The 23006-nt window shown below is 45.3% G+C and overlaps 1 protein-coding gene across 1 annotated transcript; it reads right to left on the minus strand.

The window, feature by feature from the left end:
- Window positions 1-17450: 17450 nt before the first annotated feature.
- On the minus strand, window positions 17451-22129 carry LRRC55 (leucine rich repeat containing 55). The gene is made up of 2 exons (XM_077115041.1): window positions 21454-22129; window positions 17451-17691 (listed from the first exon to the last, which is right to left on the minus strand). The coding sequence occupies exons 1-2, from the start codon at window positions 22112-22114 to the stop codon at window positions 17456-17458; spliced, it is 897 nt and encodes a 298-aa protein (XP_076971156.1). The 5' UTR covers window positions 22115-22129; the 3' UTR covers window positions 17451-17455.
- Window positions 22130-23006: the final 877 nt, after the last annotated feature.

Genomic DNA, 23006 nt, shown 5'->3' on the forward strand with positions numbered 1-23006 from the left:
AGTCTGTCCTCCTGTGACTGTTTATTCCCCACCCCCTACCACCGTTACAGCAGTAGCTACCATTTCATTCCTCTTGGCATCACCTGGGGCTTCGAGCACCCTGGAACTAACAGCAGCCATTGGAATGAATATTTGTGAAATGGAATGAAATTCACTTGGTGCAGAGATCTCTACCTTGGGTACATTTTCACCCCGAAAACCTGGCATTGGGCAGACTCAGAATTCAGTGGGGGCTGGAGGATGGGTCCATGTCTGCCTCTCATCCCCACAGCGTGGGCTGAAAGCAGCCCCTCTCCAGGGACCTCTCTGACTTCGGCTGACCTTCGCAGGGCTGTTTTCTCTCTCTCGGATCAAACTGAGAAAAACAGGAAGAACCATTAAGAATCGGAGCCTTCCAAGCCAGTAAAATGATTGCAGATTCTTTTTACAGACACTGAAAGCTTTGTGCGTTGTGACAAAGGGGTGGGCTTTTCCTGCTGGCCCCAGCGAGAAACCTCTATACTTCTGGCTCCACCCCAGGAACCATACCCAGCCCTACCCCCTTCCATCCTTCTTCCTTTTATAGTTAGAGTCTCTAGTGTTTTATACACTTAAAAAAATGCAGAGTTGTTGGGGTTAAAGTAACTCAGAACATAGGGGTAAGGAAGACAGTGTCTATATTTTAGAACCACACATACTCTTTGAGACCAATGGAAGAAATGTTTATTTGATCTGGAACTGAAATTTTCTGTCGTGCATAATCTAATTCAACTTATATGTATAGCTCATTTGAACAACTGAAACACAGGGAGCACAGAATAAGAAAGAGGTCCTTTAATCCTGTGTAGATGATTGTAATGCCTGGAAACATCCTAGAGTGTATTAACCAGATAATCAAAAAGTATTGGCAAAGTCCCCTTAGGGAGGGGAGAAAGACTATGGAACTGTTAAACCATACCATCAGGGAATCCCCAAATACTGTGTCAAACTTTAGGGACACCCAAATCAATAGGCCATGCCTATGATCATGAGGTTTACTTTTTTTTTGTGAAGCTTATGTAGGTAGCAGAGAAACTTAAACTACCTATAGGAATGCCTAAGAGTTACTTCTGGAGGACCTCTGTTGTTGCTCAGATGTGGCCTCAGTCTCTCTAAGCCCAGCTCTGCAAGTGAAATCATTGCCCTCCCCCCTATGTGGGACATGACATCCAGGGGTGAAAATCTCCCTGGTGACATGGGAGATGACGTTACCAAAAAAGATGACTCCCAGGGATGAATCCAGACCTGGCACCATGGGACCAACAATTCCATCCTGACCAAAAGGGAGAAAAGAAGTGTAATTAATAAAGTATCCATGGCAGAGGGAGTTCAAATAGAGTCGAGAGGCTACTGTAGAGATTGCTCTTATGCAAGCTTCAGGTAGACATTGCTACCTACCACAACCTCCCAACCCCCAACCAGGACCATTCCAGCCAATCATAAAGAGCACCTAGGGCAATTTATAAGAGTCCACAAGGGCTCCAGGCACTAGAGTAACTTGCCAGAAACTTACAACCTCCAGATGAGTCCCTGGTCCAGATAAGTACTGAAACCTAAGTCCAGCCTCTCCAGAACATCAGATGGTTCCACCTTCCTACCCCATATTAGTGACAGACACTTCCAATATCAAAAATTTAGAATGTTCATAGTCCAAATAACCCCAGTGAGAGGTATGGAAAGATCAAAGGTGATGGTGGAGTTATACATAGAAGATAGGACTTAACAAATGAATATGAATGCTGAATCATTAAATTGATATCTCTTTTAGTCTCCAGTATTTTAGAGTAGCTAGAAGTGAAAACCTAAAATTGTGAATTGTAACCCATGTCAAACTGTGAAATATGTTCTACAACTAATTGTGGTGCTGTGCTTTGAATTTTTTTTTTTTTACTATTATTATTACTTTTATTTTTTTCTCTATATTAACATTCTATATCTTTTTCTGTTGTGTTGCTAGTTCCTCTAAACCGATGCAAATGTACTAAGAAACGATGATCATGCATCTATGTGCTTTGAAATTTATAGCTTATTTGTATGTATGTCATTGTTCACAAAAAAAGAAGGAAAAGAAAGTTGATTGTGATGATAAAAAAGTATTTAACCCGCTAGCCTCCTACATTCTGGAGCAGCTAGAAGGAGAAATCTGAGAGGATTGTATGGTAGCCCGTGACAAACTCTGGGATCTATCTTGTAACCACTTTTTGAAGAGTGCTTTGAAAACTATTGCTTTTTTCTTTCTTTGTTTTGTATATATGTTATAGTATACAATAAAAAAAGTTAAAAAAAAAAAAAAGAAAAATGCAGAGTTGAAAGCCAATCAGTTGTATCTAGAAACTCTCTGTCAAACTTGCAACTCAAAGTATGGTTCATGGATATTGGGCATTTGTTGGAAATGCAATTTCCAGGCTCTCTTCAGCCTATGAGTCAAAATCAGTACCTTAATGAGGTCCGTAGGTGATTCTTATGCAAAGTAAAGTTTGAGAAGCTTGGCTCTAACCTATTTTTTTTTTTTTTTAAATCAGAGGCAGCATCTGAATCTGAGAGAGGGAGATTGACTTGTGTGTTAGTGGCAAGACTACAACGCTAACATAGCTTGACAAATATCTGCCAGATAACTTCTCTACACCCAGGCCTGTGCTAGACACTGTGGACAACATTTGAAAAAGGGATTCTAGGTGCAGGGATCCCAGTTCTCTGGTTTTCGGTAATTCTTTCGTGCACTTACCATTACCTTGCCCTTACCGGGGTCTTAGCAAGTGTTTGTTGAGTGAATGAGTCTCTTGAGTTCTAGCCCAGTGCTTTTTTCACTTCACTACAGCTGCCTTCTATAATTATCAGCTTTTTCGAGTAAGGCATAGCACTTTCAGACAGAAATAAATAAATTCTTTAAGGAGGAATCCAGAGAGCGGGGGCTGCATCCTTGTTTTTGCCAATTCTGGGCAACAGAATCCCAAGACTCAAATCATGAGGTACGGTTCATGCAATCCACGAAATTCAGAGACAACAAACGATAGAAGGGGAAGGTCTATGCCAAAAGAAGGAGGATTTCCGCTAGACTAAATGTCTTTGAATAAGCAATGCAGGATATAGATACCCAAATATCTGTACCCAGGTCCACCTCACCAAAAGTCTGGTGACAACCGTCATCTCTGTGGTTGAAGACTGTCATCTGTCCAGCCTGAATCATCTGGATGTTCCATGATCCTCTTCTTCCCTGAGATCTGATCTTTACTGGAATGTCTATTTCTTAAAGTAATATTTAGAAACGGCCTTGATACCTAAGGAAGGCTTTGTGTTTTCTTTAGCTATTCATCAAAACAACGACTGTGCATGCTACTGTCCTCCTCCCTGCAGTTCCTGAGCTCAGTGTCTGTATCTGAACTTCCTTTGGCTGCTGTTCTATTTCTGGGAGCTCAGTATTCTTCTCCTTTTGTGGAGTTGGACAGGGTTTCAACTACCTTGCATGGAAGACGTTCCATACTACTCGGCAGTTGAGTTGGGAATTACTTTTCTTTTGGGTGACAACATAGCTGCCATGATACTTTTCTCTGTAGCCGTAATTGTTCTGCAGTGGTAGCTTGGGGTGTCAGTACTGCTTAAGCCCAGTGTGAGATGGGTTGCAACCTTCTGCTCTTCATTAATTTTTTGTTGACTTTGTATTTTAGTTTCCCGGCTGTTAAATACTGTGCGATGGGTTAATACGACAACAGGAATCGATTGACTCACCGTTTCAGAAGCTAGAAGGCTTGCTTCTACTCCGGGTTTGGTATCTTCTGGCTGGCCTGCAATTTGGTTCATTGGCTTTTCTGTAACATGACATTGCACCTGGCTGCATATTCTCCTTTCTGTTCTGGGTTCTCCTAATTTCCAGCTTCTGGTTGCTCCCTGTGGCTTCTCTCTCTCCCTGTCTGAATTTCATTCTGTTTATTAAGGACTCCAGGAATTTAGGTTGGGTCATAAGTGAAGTAACATCTTTAAGAGATTCTATTTACCAGGGGTCCACCCTCACGAGATGAGGACTTGGGTACGAACGTACCTTTTGTGGGGTACATGATTCAAACCCCCATACCTTGTTAAACTTTTTAAATAAGGACATCTTCACAATATTGCCCGTGAATACTTTCTAATGGGGGAATTCAGGAGGCAGGTCTGAAGCAGCATCAGTGGACGATCTAAAGCAATTTGCTGTGGGAGCCACCGGTCTGACTGCGGGATGTCAGAGATGAGGGGAAGCAAGTTTCTTTGCAACACAGCACAAGGCATTGCAGCCCAGAATCAGAGACCTGAGGTCAGCCTGCCTCATGCTAACACTCACTTGGACAGACGTTTCACTGAGTTTTTTTTTTTTTAATTAATTAAAAAAAATTAACAACAAACAAACAAAACATTAAGATATCATTCCATTCTACATATATAATCAGTAATTCTTAATCTCACCACATAGTTGCATATTCATCCTTTCTTAGAACATTTGCATCGATTTAAAAAAAGAAATAAAAAGACAACAGAAAAAGAAATAAAACGATAACAGAGAAAAAAAAGATTGTACATACCATACCCCTTACCCCTCACTTTCATTTATCACTAGCATTTCAAACTAAATTTATTTTAACATTTGTTCCCCCTATTATTTATTTTCATTCCATATGTTCTACTCTTCTGTTGATATGGTAGAGTCACTGAGTTTTTATAAGAAGTGACAGGCTGGATTGGCAGTAAGCCAGTCCATATCATTTCTTTACAGAAACATCTGGTTATCACTTATTCAAAAAAAAAAAAAGTCTTTTTTTTTTTTTACGTTCTATTTGAGGTCAATAGGTTTACAGTATTTCAGTGTTTTTCTCAATGTGTTTACATTCCATTTTGTGGTCAAACCAGGTGTGCCAGTTTGAATCTGTCATGTACCCCAGAAAAGCCATGTTGTTAATCCTTTCAATATTGCTGGGTGGGAGATTCTTGATTGTTTCCATGGAGATGTGACCCACCCAATAGTGGGTGGTAATTTTTGATTAGATGGTTTCCATGGAGATGTGTCTCCACCCATTCAAGGTGAGGCTGCTTACTGGAGCCCTTTAAGAAGGAACCATTTTTGGGGCGCTGCGACAGGGATGGGGGGTGCAACGGTGGCTCAGTGGCAGAATTCTTGCCTGCCATGCCGGAGACCCGGGTTCGATGCGTGGTGCCTGTCCATGTGAAAAAAAAAAAGAGGGAGCCATTTTGGAAAAAGTGTAGAGTCACCAGAGCCAACAGAACCCATGGTGCCAGAGACCACGGTTAAAGACTCTTTATGCATTAGTGATGCATAAAGAAAACACCCCCAGGAAAGCCATTGAAGAAGCCTGGAGAGAAAGCTAGCAGATATCACCATGTGCCTTTCCAGCTGAGAGAGAAACCCCAAGCGTCATCAGCCTTCTTGAACCAAGGTATCTTTTCCTTGATGCCTTAATTTGGACATTTTTGTAGCCGTGCCTTAGTCTGGACATTTTCATGGACTTAGAACTGTAACTTGCAACTTAATAAATTCCCCTTCTGTAAAAGCTATTCCAGTTCTGGTATATCACATTCCAGCAGCTTACAAACTAGAAAACCATGTTTACACATTTTTGGGATTCAAGATCCTTTCAGTATACAAGTGGTGTGATGCTGGAACATGGGCGGTCACACTTCAGGTTGGCTCCTGGGATGGGATGGTCACTCTGGGTTTCAGCCTTATGTTACTGATGCATTTTTGTCCCCAATAATTCTTTTCCTCATAGACCAATGTTTCAGTTATCCACTTTGGCACAGAAAGTCAAAAAGTTTGTGTGTAGAGGCTTAAAGCAACAAATTCTTTGTCATCATGGGTGCTTAGCCAGAGTGTGCTAAAGCTGAAAGCACTGAGCCTTTTTTCTTCTTATGTGGATTTTCCATTGGGGTAGCTGGACTTAACCCATGGGGGCCCAGGGCTCCTAACAGCACAAACTCAGAAGCTGCCAGGCCCTTTTAAGACTGGGTCTGGAACTGGCATAGTCTCACTTCCTCTACCTTTGGTTAAGTCAAGACATGGGGTCAGCCCAGATTCATGGTGGGAGAGGACAACTTCTCTACACAAAGGCATGGAGACCAGAGGTGTGACTCACCAATGCCATCTTTGGAGACTAGCTTTGGAGACAGCTTCACAGCGTAGCCTAACTGGTACATGACAGTGGTTTAATTCCCTGGGTCTGGAGGACAGATGTAGTTTAAATTCCTAGCTTTGCCACATTGCAGTTTCCTGACCTTGGGCAAGTCACTGAACATCTCTTAACCTCTAGTTCTTCCCCTATGAAAGAGGGATGCTAGTGATCACTAATCGACTGTCACTCTGTGTCAGGCATTGTTCCAAGCACTTAAATATATGAGCCCTTTTAATCCTCACAGAGACCCAGTGAAGTGGCTATGATGATCCCCTCAACCTCACAAAGACAAAGAAACTGGCATACAAAGAGATAAAGACCACAGCTGTCAAGTGGCAATGCTGGGATTTGAACCCAGACAATGTTAGCTCCAAGTCAATGCTCTGAGCCTCTCAACAGTTGTTATCTCCCAGGATCAATGGTGAGACTGTAGGTATCTGGGGCAGAAGGCCCCCTGGTGTCTTCTCTTCATGTTCTTTCTCATCTTTGGAACATTTTCCATAGAGCCTCCTGAATGGCCTTTGAAAAATATCATCAGATCATGTCATTCCCCTGCTTAAAATCCACCCAATAATTGGTTGGGTTGCAGATGGTCACAGAACTAGCAACATCCTAAGAGGCCCAGCTTGTCACATCACCCTCCAGCCCTTGGCTAAGACCAGTACAAGCTGTTCATCTCCATTTTGCTTTATATGGTTTTATGTAACATTCCCATTTCAAGCGTATTTGGGCTCATCTCAAATATATATTTTTCCTTGGATTTGCTTCTGTGTCTACAGCCAAGAGAGCCTTATTCTTTCCTTCTAGGAAATCACTTAGATTGATGCTCTGCTTCGAGCACATTCTTGTGGATATAAATCTGCCTCTTCCCTGAAAATGCAGCTGATTGTTTGGGCTTGAGCTCCAGTTCCTGCAGCTTCACGGCTGAGCTTAAGATCCGCTAAGACATTTTGGTTTCATCCTGCAGAGTATTTCAACCAGTGATGTATGTTCAGATTTTTCTTCCTCCTTCTCTGGGCCCTTGGGATTGGGTTGTTTCCTGATATTATGAGTCTCCTTGTATATTTGCTTCCACTCTCTTCCTTCCAACTCACTCATCAGGATTTTCTGATTTTCTGATTACTGACTGTCTCTGGGTATTTTTAAAAATAGAATTAAGACTGCCTTTCTGTTGCTTGGGTCTGGCTGAGCATAGCTGAAGCTGAATTAAAAGAAAAAAAAAAGGCATTATCTTTGATTCTTCTTTTGTCATCTCTCTCCATAGTCAGGCGTCAACAAGTCCCACTGGCTCTGCTCCCAAAATATATTCTCAGTCTGTGCCCTTCTCTGCCACTTCCACAGCATCTCCTTTACAACATCTTTTGCCTGGACTCATGCAGAGGTCCTTTCCCTGGAGTCCCACCTTACAGGCTTTCCCACCATTTGAACACTTTCCATACAGCATCCAGAATGGCCTGTGTAAAATACAATCACATCATGGCATTCCCCTGCTTAAAATCCTCCAGTGGCCCAGTCCGTGCACTCCCCAAAGCAAACAAACAAGCTAAACAAATAAAAGAATTCAACAAATGGTGTTGCCATAACGGGATACTCTCATGGAAAAGTAATGAAATGTGACCCTGCCATACAGCATACCAAAAAAACAAAAATCCTCCAGTGGTTTCCCACTGCATTTACATTAAGCGTGAAGTCTGACCAGGGTACCCAACAACGTCCTAGATCTGGGCCCATTTCTTCAAATCTCATCCCTCATCTCTCTTCCTGCTTTATTTTCTCTGCAGCACTTGTTGCTACCTGGAATTATTTATTGATTTATTTATTTTTATTGGCTGATCCCCTCACCCTGCCTCCATTCCATCAACTGCCTAGAAAGTAGGTGCCATGGGGCAGGGCCTTTGTCTTTTTCATTTCTTTATTCCCAGCGCTTGAAACGCTGCCTAGTGCACGAAGGCGTGCAGTCAATACTTTTGAACATACGAAGGAATAAGCTCTTCCTTTATAATTGGACTCTTTTTTTTTTAAATTTTTTTTTGTCTTTTTTAAACTAATTTTTAAATTAAAAAAATAACAACAAACAAAAGCAAACATTCTTAACTTATGATCATTCCGTTTTACATATATAATCAATAATTCACGCTATCATCACATAGTTGCATATTCATCATCATGATCATTTCTTAGAACATTTGCATTAATTCAGAAAAAGGAATAAAAAGACAACAGAAAAAAATTCATACATACCATACCCCTTACTCCTCCCTTTCATTGGCCACAAGCATTTCAATCTAAATTTATTTTGACATTTGTTCCCCCTATTATTTATTTTTATGCTGTATGTTTTACTCGTCTGCTGATAAGGTAGATAAAAGGAGCATCAGACACAAGGTTTTCACAATCACACAGTCACATTGTGAAAGCTGTATCATTATACAATCATTTTCAAGAAACATGGCTGCTGGAACACAGCTCTACATTTTCAGGCAGTTCCCTCCAACCTCTCCATTACATCTTGACTAACAAGGTGATAATCGAACTTTTGACCACCTAGTCTTTCTATAACAACCACTGGCGCAGTTTTGGCTTTTAATCGGCACAGACACATGCAGGGTCTCTTTTGAATTCTGGCTCAGCGATAGGGGTAGAATCCTCAGTTTGGTACAAGTTAGCCACATCTTTATGCATTACCTTGAACTTCATGCTGTGCTTTCCCCGCTGATTCCATGAGCTAAGTCCCAGCTGATTCCATGAGCTAAGTGTAAAGCTGGTGAGCACACACTAGATAATATTCTTCATCTCTTAACCCTGTCACAGTAATGTTTTTAATTCTCAGTGATCTCTGCCCTCTGTGTTGAGCTGGCTGGAGGTAATGATATAATATACACAATGTAGCCAACATTTTCCTCTCAAGTAGCCACCACCCATTGGGCAGTCACTCTTTCCCACCAATCTCTCCAATTTTTCCCAGGGCAGACTAGTCCCTGCAGTAGTATTTCTGGCTAATTTACTGAAATTTGGATGCTGTAGACTGTTTGGCTTGATAGTTTTTTTTTTAATGTTTCCTTACTTCTTGCCACAATTACCATATTTAACGAAGAAGCTCATTCCCTTTATGAAGTTCATGCTGCATATCTGTTTATGTGCTTCATTTTTGGCCTCTGCCTAAACTGATCCAAAGCAGATTTTTGATGCATTAATTCAATATACATCTACACTCTTTTTTGGTGGCATATCACCACACTCAGCCCACCCATACCAAGTCTTGTTAATAGAGCATTCAGGAATGGACTAAGGCTTATTTTTGCACAGGTAGCTGTAGAGAACAATGCTTAGAATGCTTTTTTTTTTGGTAGATTTATTAATTTTTGACAATCAGATGGAGGTGAAAGGGTATCTTATTTTAATTTGCATTTCCTTAATGTATTGACCATCTTTTTATAGTCACAGGTCAGGCTACTTCTTCTAAATTGGCTATTTACAGCTTTGCCTTAGAATGTTTTTTTTAATTTTTCAACTCAAGAATTTTTGAAAAAGATAGAATTGATTGAGATTAAGTCAACCCACCTCTAAAATGAGAACCATATGTACTTCATCTTTTCTTCCTCTGGATTTATCTTGACTACATTTTCTGGCATTCTTGTGAATAGGTGTGTCCAAATTGCAGATAGGTTCTGACCAATGAAATGTGGACAAAACTGAAGCATTTCATTTCCAAGGGTGGTCCTTCAAAGTCCCTCTGCCTGATTCTCCATACTTCTTCTCTTCCCTTATCTCTGATTGGATGCTGATGATTCAGTGCAGATTGTGAGGTTTTAGGGGATGGCGAAACCACTAGATCAAAGGTTTAATCTGAATACCTGAATGATTGCACGCAGCTGAGGCCTCAAATGGCATTGAGCTAAGTAAGAGTGAGAAATAAAGCTTTGCCGTGTTATTGCCACTGAGATTTTGGGATTCATTGTTTTCAGCAGCTTAACCTACCATGATCAGTATGGCAATTGGTATCTGAAACTGGGGTCCTGCCATGCTAATAGTGTAAAATATAAGGCCTTGGTTAAGTGATTGAGTGGCAGACAGCAAGAAAACCAGCATCAGAAGCTGGAAAGATGGAGATGTATGTTATAGAATGCAAAACATTCAGTAAAACTGTCATCTGTGACAACTTGCAAGGCATATCACGGGCTATTGAATCTATACTCTGGAAGGAAGTAGTTGGAAAGAATCAGAGTTAATGTGGGTTGCCTACTACTTTTGCTAAGACAGCTAGCTTAGGAAAAAATGGTCGGTTTGAAATTAGAAATGAAAAAAAAAAGGGAGAGTAAAAAATTGGGGGCATGAAAAAAATTAGAAAAGCTGACTATTTCTAGAACTAAACAATAAGAGAAAAAGCTGAAAAAGCCTATGAGCAACAAAGACCCAGTAAAACAGTTAAAGTAACTTAACCAAGCAGAAACAAATGCAAATAAGAATGTGGCTTGCACATCTATTGTTTCAGGTAATTGCAAGGTTGCCATTAAATTAGGAGAGAAGGGCATCAGGGAAGAGAAAGCAAGGAATTAAGTTAGGCTTCAAAGCACCTTTTGAGAAACAGCTTTGTGCCTGTGCTGAAATTATGTACTGACTGTGAACTAGAACAGAATTCCTAAGTTCTTAAGGGAGGTAAGTTGCTAAGAAACCATGAACCTGGATTCAGAATGTCTTTGACTTTTGAGACCTAAAATGGATTTAAGAGCCACATTACTGTACTAGCAGTTATGGAAGCTGGACAATCCCCCCGCCCCCAAAGAGTGCACCTCTACCCCCACCCCCCATTACTCACTTTAGATACGGTCTTGGGGCGATAATAGAAAAGGAAGATTCTCCAGGAGGCAAGAGGCACAGAGAACAATGACAAAGGAATTCTTCCCAGAAAGCAGAATTAGAGTCTAATGAATGAACTTGGTTTTGAACCTTCACACTACTCTCCCAGTAGGATTTCAGAATTGCTGTGAATTGCTGAGCAACAATTTTTATTTGCTATTACCTTGTCTCCCTGTGCCACCCTGTGTATCGATCGCGTATAGATGGGGGATGGGGAGAAGTAACTTTCTTTTTTAGTTCATAAGTCAGTGGATCACATGATCTAATGGAAAGTACTGTATCATTGGGGGTTTGAGCTTTAAGCTGGATGTGGTGACAGAGTGATTTAGGTGTGTCCTATGCATGGAAGGAAGAGGGAAACAAGTATTTGGTGATACGGACTGGTGGGGTTTACCAGATGCTGTTTTTTTTTGCCTTCTAGATGCACAGCTAGGTTACATTTCCCAGTCTTCTTTGAAGTTAGATGGAGCCGTGGGACTGAATTCTGGCCAGTGAAATGTGACTAGAATTGATGTACAGTACTTTGAGCATTTGCTCCCGAAAATCTTCCCTGAAGATGGGATGATCCCGGGTCCCTGAATAACCGTGTGGAGCTGAGTGAGCCCCTGACATATATTAGTTTATGACACAAGCAGGAAATATACCCAAAAAACAAAATTGTCTTGTGTTGGGATTTTGAGGCTGTTCATTATAACAATTTACCTACCTTGACCAATGTGCTATTCGAAGCTACATGCAATGAAAAATACAGCACATGCGTTGATTTTAGCTATTACCATCCAATTCTCTTTTACATGTACTTGTAGAGGACATCTGTGGCTAAAAGTTTACTTCTGATTGAGACTGGATTTGCTTTTTTAATGTGTCCTGTATTGTTCTTGTTCCCTAAAGTCAGTCAGGCATCAGATATTACTGAGCGTCTAAGCTTGGATCTACTACCCATCAGCTGTGTGACTTTGAGCAAGTACTTAACCTCTCTGTGCCTCAGTTCTCTTGTCTGTAAAATAGATATAATAATAGTACCTACCCCAGGTTATTGGAAGCATTAAGTGAATCCATCCACATAAAGTGCTTAGCACAATGTTTGGCAAAATAAGTGCTCAATAAAGTTATATCATCATCATCATCTTCATCAGTTGCTAATTATATGCTTAGCCCTGTGGGCAGCATTGAATGAGGTACAAAAGGTTTGATCTTCTGGGAGATGTCTGCTTCTTATTTGGGGGCCTTTATTTTTCATTTTTCACTTGCTCAATTTAATCCTTGTTAAATAATTAATTTTAAGAGAAAGATTTTGCCTTTTTCCACTCTACTCCAGAAAACATTGTCTGTGATTGGGGGCATGTTTTCTATCTTTCTACCTGAATGTTCTGAGCCAGTCTCTGTTCCCATTAGAGGCTTTTCTGTGCTCAGGCAGTATTTTTCTGTACCCTGTGGCAATTGGAGTGAGAGGCGTAGGGGGTGGTTACAATCCCTATAGGCAGAAGCTCTAAGCCCTTCTTGCTTGCAGTCACATCCTGTTTAGAGTACTGGGATAAAAATCGCTGTTCATCATACAAACATACTCTCCTTATCTTATTTTTCTGTCCCTATTCCCAAGACACACTGCTCAACCAACTTATTTTCACTGTTATATAAGCAACACTTTTAGGACTCAGTAGATTTAAAATCTTGTCCCTTCTTTATTAACCTAGTAGAACAGAGAGAATGTCTATCAGTGATGGCTTTTTTTGTTTTAACTCCCACTCCGTGCATTCAGATGCTGGGTTTACATGTAGACCTGATCTAGTGTCCTTTTGCTCACGTTGCTGGTCTGGACCATGTCCCTGCACATCATCCTTAGTGATGCTAATTAGACAGGAACACCCACTTCCCTTGGCATGTTTTAAGGATGACCCAAGCTGCAAACATCAACATGTATAAGACATATGCTTTCTTCTTCGTGTAATTTCAGGCACCAAAATATGCCTACACATGGGGTGTGTGCACACAGACACATGCGTATTCTTTTTTTCCTGGTAGAAATAGGCTTTTGCGATATTCCTTCTACTCCCACACACGCCCCTCCGCGGCTGGCACCTCTCCTAATTACTCCCATCTACTCCCTCCCCATAGACCTTTCGTGGGTATATTTTGGCACACATTCTCTTGGTTCCGCCCAGTTCCTTTCTCTTTCTCTTTCTTTCCCTGCCTCCCCCCCCACCTCTTCACAACTCTTCAGAAAATTTGTTAAACTATACACTCTTTATTATTAGTGTACATTTATGAAAAAGTCTTCACAGTTACAAAAGAGCATGGTTATAAAATCACCTCCATACAAAGGTTGGCATCTTCCCTTGTCCCACCCTCCCCAGCCCACCCAACCCCAGACATCAGCCCTCCATGGGACAGCATTGAGGAAAACCCAGAGCTCTGTGGGTCCAGAGATTTCCTCCCAGTGCCATGGCAAACACAGTGGCATTTGTGAAGGACCTTGCAACTTGCCTGCCTTGGTTTTCCCTTTTGCCTGCTTCTGGGGTAGAGAGGGCAGGCATTTCCTTTCGTTTTGGGATGATGTTCTTCTGAGGAACGGACAGTGGTGTCTCCCTATACTCTTTGAGAGCTGGAGCCATCTCAACAGAGACATCTAGGGGGAAAATGGGTGCCGTAGGTCTTCCCTGATGCTTGAAGAGAAATACCTGCCTTGGTCTATTCAAATTCCATAGATTAAGCTCCTTGAAAGGAGTCAGGCAAATCTTTAGCAACTTTGGGCACCCATTTCTACAGGGTTCCTTGGGAATCCTTATAGGACTGGAGAAGCAGACGTGATGGTTTGTCCGAGGGTGACTAGAGGGAATTAGTCCAGAGAGGTGTGGTGTAGATATGGGGTCTTTACCAAAGAACAATTTTCTTTGGTTTGAAGTTGGCCACCTGAGCCCTTTTGGTTAGCTCTGTCCTTGGGCCCAGCATGAAGGAAGCCTCTGTGATCAGACACATCCGTGGAGGGTAGCTAGTGCAACCTCTCATCAGGCTGCCTCAGGAAATGGATTTTTCTCTTTTCATATTTTCTGAGCAGCCAGTGCTGCATCAATGCTGATGGGGATCTATCTCGGTTTATCAAAAGATATAACAGCCATTTGGCTGAGAAGACTGTGTGCCAGATAACAGGACCTAAATTCCAAAGAGAATGTACCATGTCGGCAGATACCCAATATACATGGAACCTCAGGGACAGACCCAATGACTCAGAGATACCCCCACATATCCAAGTTAACTAGTCTGGGGAAAAAAATTAATAAAGTCTTTTGGGAATACCATATGGATTCTAGGCCACCTGAGCTGTGGCAAGAGTTCCAACCAGAATTATTAGATTGCCTCTAGAAGCAGGCTACCAGGTGCTTGCTTCTGACAGCCTGAACAAGTTGGAGGAGGGGTCAGGAAATTCATTGGCATTAGGGAAGCTAAATGAATGCAGCACTTCCCTCATTGTGCTTCAGTTAACTGGGAGCCTCCTAGCAGCTGGAGAAGCATCTGTTCATTAAAAGCCCCATGCATCCAGCTCAGAAAGGTTTGCTACTAACAGAGACACAATTGTTCCACTAGAAAGGGCATCTGATCTCAAGAGGCATTTGGCATCTTGATTGGTCCTAGCTCTATGTAAAAAAAAGAGTACATATCTTGAAATATATTACCTAGATTCCAGCAAGCAAGAGCCCCTAGGAGATTATCAGAGTTATAGAAGGTGTCCCTCTATGGAGGGCTTGACTACTTGTGTTAAGATTAGTATTTCTAAAAGCCCCTTCTTAAATACTTTAGGCTATCAGTTTGACTGGTAGAGCATAGCTGGAGTGTGCTGCTCGATCATGGCAGGACAGATCAGTGTCAGTTCTGCTCCAATGTCACAGGAGCAGGGTTGGGGCCCAGATGTTGTAATCAGAGATCCAGGGGACAAAGGGTTCAAGTCCTCCAGGTTTAGCAGCATCTCTGAGGACTCCTTTGGTTGATGAGCTCAGAGAGGCATCAGGGAGGGGAAGACTCCTTGGAAGATGATGCATTTTCCTCTGGCTCGCCTTTCAGAACTTGCAGGGAGAATGGGGTGGTAGACGCCTACCAGAGCTGGGGAGCAAGGTAGAAAGCTCCTGCTATAAAATTTGGATCCCAGCTTAGCCCTGTCAACGTGTTAGACCATGCCCTGAACCTACTCAAATATACCAGCCTCCCCATCCAGGCTTCATTACTTGTCTCTTCCTTGGTCCCAGTTCCCTCTTCACTTATCCTACAGAGCTTTTTACTCCACAGCTTTCTTGTGGCACAACACAGCAGGGCTGGTTAATACAGCTTCTTCTCTTGTTTCCCAAAGATTTTATTTTTTATACAGTTGCCATCCTGGCCATCAGTTCTAATGCTTTATTTATGCACCGTAAGACAGGTGTCTCTTATTCAGATATTTCCTATGTTGCCTCTATATGTCAGAGGCTGTGATTTGCCCTACCGTGAGCATATCTAAGTCTGTGCAGCTGCTGAGTTTTGCTGCCCTTCATTTGGCTTATTGTACCAGGACGCTCGTGGCTGCTAGAACACAGGGCCCCTCAACCCAGCCCTCCAAGGCATTCTCTTTCTCAGGCACCTGGGGATGCACTGGAAAGAGAATCAAGCTGGAGTGAGGCGCTCCAACCCTGCCATGGAGGAAAGTCACCCCCTTTCTTGCACCTCTATTTTCCCACCTGTAAGACAGAACGAGGTTTGGGTTGCCTCCAATATAGGGTTGTGAAAAGTCAATGAGAAGGATGTGCAAGCACTTCATGCAGGAACTGTCCTGCGCAGAACATGTACACAGAAGTTGATGAAGCTGATGGAGGAGATGCTGAAGATGAAGATGACAGCAATGACGATGGCATCGTGATGATGATTGTGCTTTGCACACAAAGTTACTTGATTTTTGACTGACTGCACACAGTTTCCCCGAATGGAGCAGCAGTTACCTTCCTTCTAGGGTTTATCCAGATAATCTCGGTAAATCGCTCAGCTCTCTGAGCCACCGTTCATCTGCAGGATGGGAATAATAAAAACCACCAGGCAGTGTTGCTCTGAGAGCTGAAAGAAATGAGTCACTGCATGTCAAAGTGCCCAGGGCAATGCTGGGCCCTTACGAGAAGGCTCACCAGAACTACTCGAATTTGAACGTGTATCACTTTAGAGGGAATTGTGATGTTTACAAACTTGGGTGGGGTAGTGGGAACAGTCACAAACTTTATTTTGTTCATTATGTTGCAAGGGACTTTAACCTTTCTGAGCCCTAATTTCCTTATCTGCCAAATGGGAATAGCAGAGCTTACCCCAAAAGATGGCCAGGAGTATTAAAGGGCATTGTCTGTGGAGAGATCTCGCCCATCACAGTGCCCGGTGCTAGCAATGCTTGGTAATTAACAACACTCTCACCCTTATGCTTGAATGGGGAGTTGCTTTGAAGAAAGGGCAGACCCTTGTAAAGCTCTGACTGTGGTAGTTTCTACTCCTTCAGCCCTGCAACTGTCATCCTATGGATTTGTAGCCCACAGTGGACTTTCCTGGTGAGATCCCTTAGCATGAGCACCAGGGCAAGAGGAGGTGACATGACTAGGGGTCTTAGCATGCCAGGACTTATGCTAACCCAGTTCCTGGACCTCCTGCCTCTTCCAAAGCAAAGACATGAGTGAGAGGCAGGAGACCAGAGCAGGAGAAAGGGCACTGCAAAGTATCCACCATCATCTTGCTGCCTGGGACCTCGCCAGCAGGCTGCAGCTGGAGATGTGGTATGAGGGACCAGTCACTGGGCAGTGGTCTCACCTGGGATCTGCTGGTAGGAGGAGGCCCAGGGGCTGGCATGGAAACCTTCTCACTCTTGGAGGCAGTGGTTGGCAGTACCGAGAGCTGACAGACTGGGTGTCAAAGGAAACGTTTTGGTTCTTCTGTGTTGTTCTCTCTTGAGTCACGGGGATTATTTATTATTCTCCAACCACCGTGCAAGTTCTGGGCCTCTGTCATTTGCTTAGGTCCACCCTTCTTGGTCTTGACAATTGCCTACTGATTCTTTATGACCCAACTCACAAATCCCAGATACTCTTGTAATTCTCTTGGACTTTTCTAGGCACAATCAATGATCCCCTCTTCTGAGCTTCCCTAACTATGTACTCAGAGTACTGACACATGAGCTAAATGGGAATCATCTTTGAATCCTTCTCTCCTGGTAGAGATAAATGCCCCGAGGGCAGGGACTGGGTCAGATGCATCTTACATTCTTAGTTCCCAGCACAGTGCCTGGCCCAAAGTGGAGGCTCAACGAAGTTAGTTTCCCAAACTCGTTTGAGCCATGATGGAGGCCAGGGGGTCATGGACCAAGACTGGGCGATGAGGGAGGGTGGTCAGCAGTGGCAGTGGGCAGCACAGAGGGACGTGAGGCACCCACGTCAAATCTCTTCCTCTTCGCTGGCCTTGCTCCAGCGGTGGCAGCAGTTGGCTGTGATGCCGAGGAGGAAATTGGTGGCTACGGAAGCAATGGAGACCACAAAGCCCACAAAAGCAATGAAGAGGTAATCGTCCAAGGTCAGTGTCAGGTGGCAGGCCTTGAAGCTCTCCTCGGTGAGGGAGAAAAGCGGGGCACCCTCGACTTCAGGGGGGCCCCGGCACTCAGCCAGCTGAGAATCTGCAACACAGGAACCAGGCAGGGTGAAGTCCGGAGGGGAGAGGGAATGGATTAGAGAGCCCCCACCCCTTGTGCATTTATTGAGCTTCTCCTGGGTGCCCGAAACCCTTATTTATCTTATTTTCTCAAGAACCCTGCAAGGCAGGTATTTTTAATGCTTATTTTTGTAGGAGTGGAAATCACTGGTTGGTGAGTTTAAAAATGTGCTGTTAAGTCCTATTCCTGCTACTACTAGTAGATATGGGGCTTTTACGGAGCCCCGTTATCTCTTACAAGAGTCTCCTAACTGGTCTCCAGGCTTCTGCCCTTAAACCCTCTCAACACAGACAGCTGAGTGGTTCTTTTAAACCTTGAGTCTGATCACATTGTTCTCGGCTTGAAACCCTCCACTGGCTTCCCATTTCCCATGGAGTCAAAGCCAAAGTCCACCCTGTGGCTGACAAAGTCTCTTCTCCATCTCTTCCTCTCTCCTTGTTTACTCTGCTCCAGCCACACTCACCTCCAGACCATCCCTCCATTACCCCAAGCATGTGCCCTCTTGGGGGGCTCTTGCATTTGTCCACCCGCTGGAACACTTCCCCCGGATCTCTGCATGGCTCAGTCATTCGCTGCCTTTGGGTCTTTTTGCCTTCCCATTCCACACTAAATAGCACCCCCAGTTCACCTTGCTCTAGGCACTCCCCATCTCATGTGCTTTGCTTTAGTTTGCTCTATAGTACTTAACATTGTCTGATAGATTATTTGCTTCTTGTCTGTCTCCCCCCCACCCTTGAATATAAGCTCCTCCCATAGTACCCTCAGCATCAGAATAGAATCCCATCCAAGTTAGGTGCTCAGTGCATCTTTGTTAAATGGATGCTCAAATGAGGGACTCTGTCCAAAGCCAAAGCACTGGCTCTTTCTATTGCCCTACATAGTGTTTGATACACAGAGTGCGGAGTACAGGGTATGGACTTTGGAACTACCTGGGTTCACAGTCTTAGTCACCTTAGTTATGTGGTTGTCAGTTAAGTGACTTCACTTTTCTGAATCTTGGTTTCTTCATCTAAACAATGGGGATAGTAATAGTGTCAACCTCATAAGGGTAGCCACATATGAATTGTATGTTTCTGGCACATAATAAGTACTCTATAAGTGTGTGTTTTTACTATGATTCTAGGGTGGGCTTCCTGGATGTCAGGGGGTTCAGAAGCACACAGGCTTCTGTAGGAGGGAGCTTTTCCTTCTGTGGAGTTACCATCCCCCCTAAGATTGATGGCCCATGTCAACTTCCCAGGCTCATTTTTACAATGCGTCTCATCTCACATGTGTGGTAGACCCTGGGGTCACTGAGGTGGCTCAGGATATCAAGCAATCTCTGGCTTCTGTCATCCAGCCATTCCCTCCTTCACTGGTCACATATTAATCAATCTCTCATCATGGGAAGCGGTTTTTGTCTTTCTGATTCTCATGTTCTTTCTCTATAGAAAAGGGGGCTAATTCCACCTAAATTGTTTAAGCTGAGTAGTATATCAATGCTGTTTACTCATTCTGCAGATTTTGGGGGGCAGAGAATAAGTGAGTGCCTTGCACTGACCCATTTTAGAAATGGATAAGCATCATCATCATTGTAAGAGATGGAGCATTGAACTCATAAGGAGGAAGCCATGTGCTCCAAATCCCAAGTTGAGTGTCCCTTGCAGGCTGGGTGCCCGGTGCCCCAGACCCTGCCCTGGCAGGCCAAGATCTGTCTAGAGTTGACTACTCGAAGGGCTCTCTTCTGGAAAACTGTAAGACCCTGAACCCCAATTATTCTCTTCTTCCAGTGTGTGTGTATTGGGGGGGGGGTGATGAGAGATTGAGTGCCTGGGGGTTGGGACCATGCATAAGAAACAGCCAGAAGACACTTTGAAGAGAACCCAAGGGGCAAGTGGCAGGACAGCCCAGGAGTGTGGGAGGGAAGTTGGGGGTTGGCCGACAAAGTTTCCTGGTAAATCAAGGGATCAGGGTTAGGGTTAGGGTTAGGGTTAGGGTTAGAGTTATGAGGATGGGTTGTGTCCTAACGATACCCTTAGGTCCTTCTCTGATGACATTCATTCAACAGAGATAAAAGCATGGATAACAGTGGGAACTGCATGAAGATAAAGGGAGAAAGAAGTAGGAAAAGGAGCCCTGCCTACACTGGCTTGAACATCAAGCTGTGTTCTCTGCAGAATCAGAGAATCTGGATTTCTAGCTTTCTCCTTGCGGGCCTGAGGAAGTCACCATCCTCTCTGGAGCTTGGGTCCGTCATCTGATGTGTGATTCTGCACCCATGTCATCTTGGACTCCTCTCCTACTCTCTGGGAGGCTGTGATTCTCCCACAGGGTAGCAGAGAACTCATGAGTTCATGGAGAAGGAGCCACCCATGGGTGTGATAGAAGCTGAGCATAGGACCGTCCTGTCTTTGGTGCAGGGGAGACAGAGGGGAAGGCACAGCTGGCAGAGGTTGAACGGGCAGGGAAATCGCTCCAGGCAGCTCCCCCACCTGCCCCCTACCATCGCCCCATCTCTGTCCCCAGCTATTTTAGTTCCAGAGAAGTTCCTCCCACAGCTCTGTGGAAACATGGAATCGTGAACCACGGCCCTTCAGAGCTATTTTGGTCCTGGGCTCCCTACTCAGTTCTCCTCTCCCTCCTAGGTCATACTGCAGCTCTGACACAATATGTCGAGCCCAGGCTCTGGGGCGGCCCCTGGGATGCTGCCCTGAGCTCTTTCTGTCATTCTACCACCATTGGATCTTGTGTGCACGCTCAGAGCTGTCACACAGTGAGCTGGTGATGGGGGGCAGGGTGCAGGGGGGCAGAGATGAACCCTGCCTACCTCTGAGCTGGGCTAGGGCACTGCTGGATGACACCAGGGCCCCTTCAGTGTCCAGGCTCCAGCTGGCATTGGCTGTTTAGGTTGCCACATCTCACCTCCTCTCAGCTACCCACCCCAGGTCCTGACTCTTCTTGTTAGCCCAGAACTCCTCTGTTCAGGATACAGCCAGGGGACCACCAGAATGCCACGGTTCGAATCCTGACTCCAACACTTAGCAGCTGTGTGACTTCAGGAAAGTTGCTGAACCTGTCTGTCTCTCTATCTCCTCCTCTCAAAAGTCGGTGGCCTTGCCTGGTTGTTGCAAAGATAAAATGCGCTCATTACGTAATGTGCTTAGAATAGGGGCTGGCAGAGTAAGCACTAAAATAAGTAGTGTTAGCCACGACTATTTCTTAGAGAGTTTTTTCCCTGCTTAGAAAAGCAGTCTGGTACAACAGAAGATGGCTGGGGAGTCAAGCCCTGTCTCTTTCTAAATGAGTGACTCTGAGCAAGTCTTTTACTTGTTTTAAATGTGTTTTCTCACCTGTAAAATGGGGATAACAAAAGCCAGGATCCAGTGAGACCAGGCATACCAAGTTCTTAGGTCCTGGGGAAAGCTCAGTAAATGCCATCTATGGTTAGCTCCTCTTGCGTACGTACTATCTGGCTGCCCCACTAGGTTGTAAGAGCCACAGAGGTGAGGGTGACATCTGTTTCATCAACTAACGGGTCCCAGCACACTTACTAAGCGCTCCACAAATGCACTTTGAATGAAAGGGCTGGAGGACAAAAGTGGGCAAGCACAAATCAGGGCGCATAGTAGGTGCTCAAAGAGCTCTCCCCCCATCCCCCTTTTCTGGGAGTCTTTGCTCTCAGTGAGGCCAGACCTCCTCGCGCCTCCCCACCATCCCCTGGCAGTGCGGTCCTACCCTCTCCCTTACCCGCTGTGCAGCGTTGGATGCGATTCTGCAGCCACTTCAGGAGCGGCTCCATGGTGCAGCCGCACACCCAGGGGTTGCCGCCGATCTGCAGGGTCACCAGCCCCGGTAGGCCCTCGAGGGCCTCGAGGCTGAGGAAGGCCAGGCCGCCGAAGCTGAGGTCCAAGTCTCGGAGCTGCGCCAGGCCCTGGAAGGCCTGGGGGTGCACCCTGCGCAGCCAGGGGTTGTGGCTCAAGTCGATGTGCACTAGCCCCTGCGCCTCCCGGAACATGTCCGCCGGCACGTGGCTGAGGTTGTTGTAGCTCAGATCCAGATGTGCCAAGCGCTTGGCGTGGAGAAAGAGGCCGGGGGGCAGCTCCACCAGTGAGTTGTTCCGCAGATCCAGCACCCGCAGCTCCACATAGCACGTGAGATAGCCGGGGGGCACCGCAGCGATGCGGTTGTGGGCCAGGCTGAGGTTGCGGGTGTCCATGGGCAGGTCCGGGGGCACCGAGAACAGCCGCTGGCTGCTGCAATCCACCACCTGGTTACGGCAGGTGCAAAGGACGGGGCAGCTGGTGCCGGCATCCGAGTGTATCACCCTAGCCGCCAGGAGCAGGGAAACCAGCAGCATGGCCGGGTGGGGTGGCCCCGGCCAGGGCAGCTGGGCCCAGGTGTCTCCCATTTTGGGCAGCTGGTGATAGTTGTGCTGAAGGGAGCCCATTGGGGCTGGGGCTGTGTCCATGGACTCGGGAGTCAGTGACACAGGAAGGCAGCTATATTGGGTGGCTGGAGCCCTGGAAGGTGGGGTTTCTGAGCACATGGCATCGTGGCGCAAGCCTTTCCTGGGAGCCTCTAGGCACAAACGGGAGCCTTAGGTGAGATCCACAGGAAGTCCTTTTCTGCAGCGTAGGGGGCAAAACACCCAGTCGAGGTTCTCCACGGTCTGCAAAGATGATCAAAACGGAAGAAAGGACGGGGAAGCGGATGGGGCTGGAGCAGCTGCCAGCAGCTCCTGGAAGGGTCCTTGCAGGTCTCTGGTATCCCTCTGGCCTGTAGCTGCTGGGTGCTTCCTCCTGGCGCTCTGTCTGAGAGCCAGGCAGGGAGGGGGTGAAATAGATGAAAGGTGCCTTATTAAAGGTCCTGACACTTCCTCTAAGAAACCGTAAACCCTGCCCCGAGCCTGGCCTGATTAGGAGGCCAGAGCTGCATCTGAGCATCCAGCACTCAAGGTTTCTCAGAGGCTGTTTCTCCCGGAGGCCCGGTGGGCTCTTGTCCAGAGGGTTCCTGGAGTGGATGTTTTGGGAAGAAAGCCCGGGAATAAGAGGGTCTCCACAGGCCTCCTGAAAGCCCAACCTCAGCAGCTGCTAGAACCCCCAAGGAGACTCTTCTCTCCTCAGGGAGTGAGAACCCCAAGAAATACCCACTGCTGAGGCTGGGAGGAGCTGGATGCCCAGAAAGTGCAGGGCTGGGGGTCAGCTAGGTGATCCTTGGCCCCTTCTCCCCAGCAGCGCCTCTGTGAGCGCAGTTCTCTATTCAGCGGGTGGAGGCAGAGTTCCCTCTGTCAACAAGGAAAG

The sequence above is a fragment of the Tamandua tetradactyla genome, chromosome 9, assembly GCF_023851605.1.
Source record: "Tamandua tetradactyla isolate mTamTet1 chromosome 9, mTamTet1.pri, whole genome shotgun sequence".
Classification (NCBI taxonomy): Eukaryota; Metazoa; Chordata; class Mammalia; order Pilosa; family Myrmecophagidae; genus Tamandua; species Tamandua tetradactyla.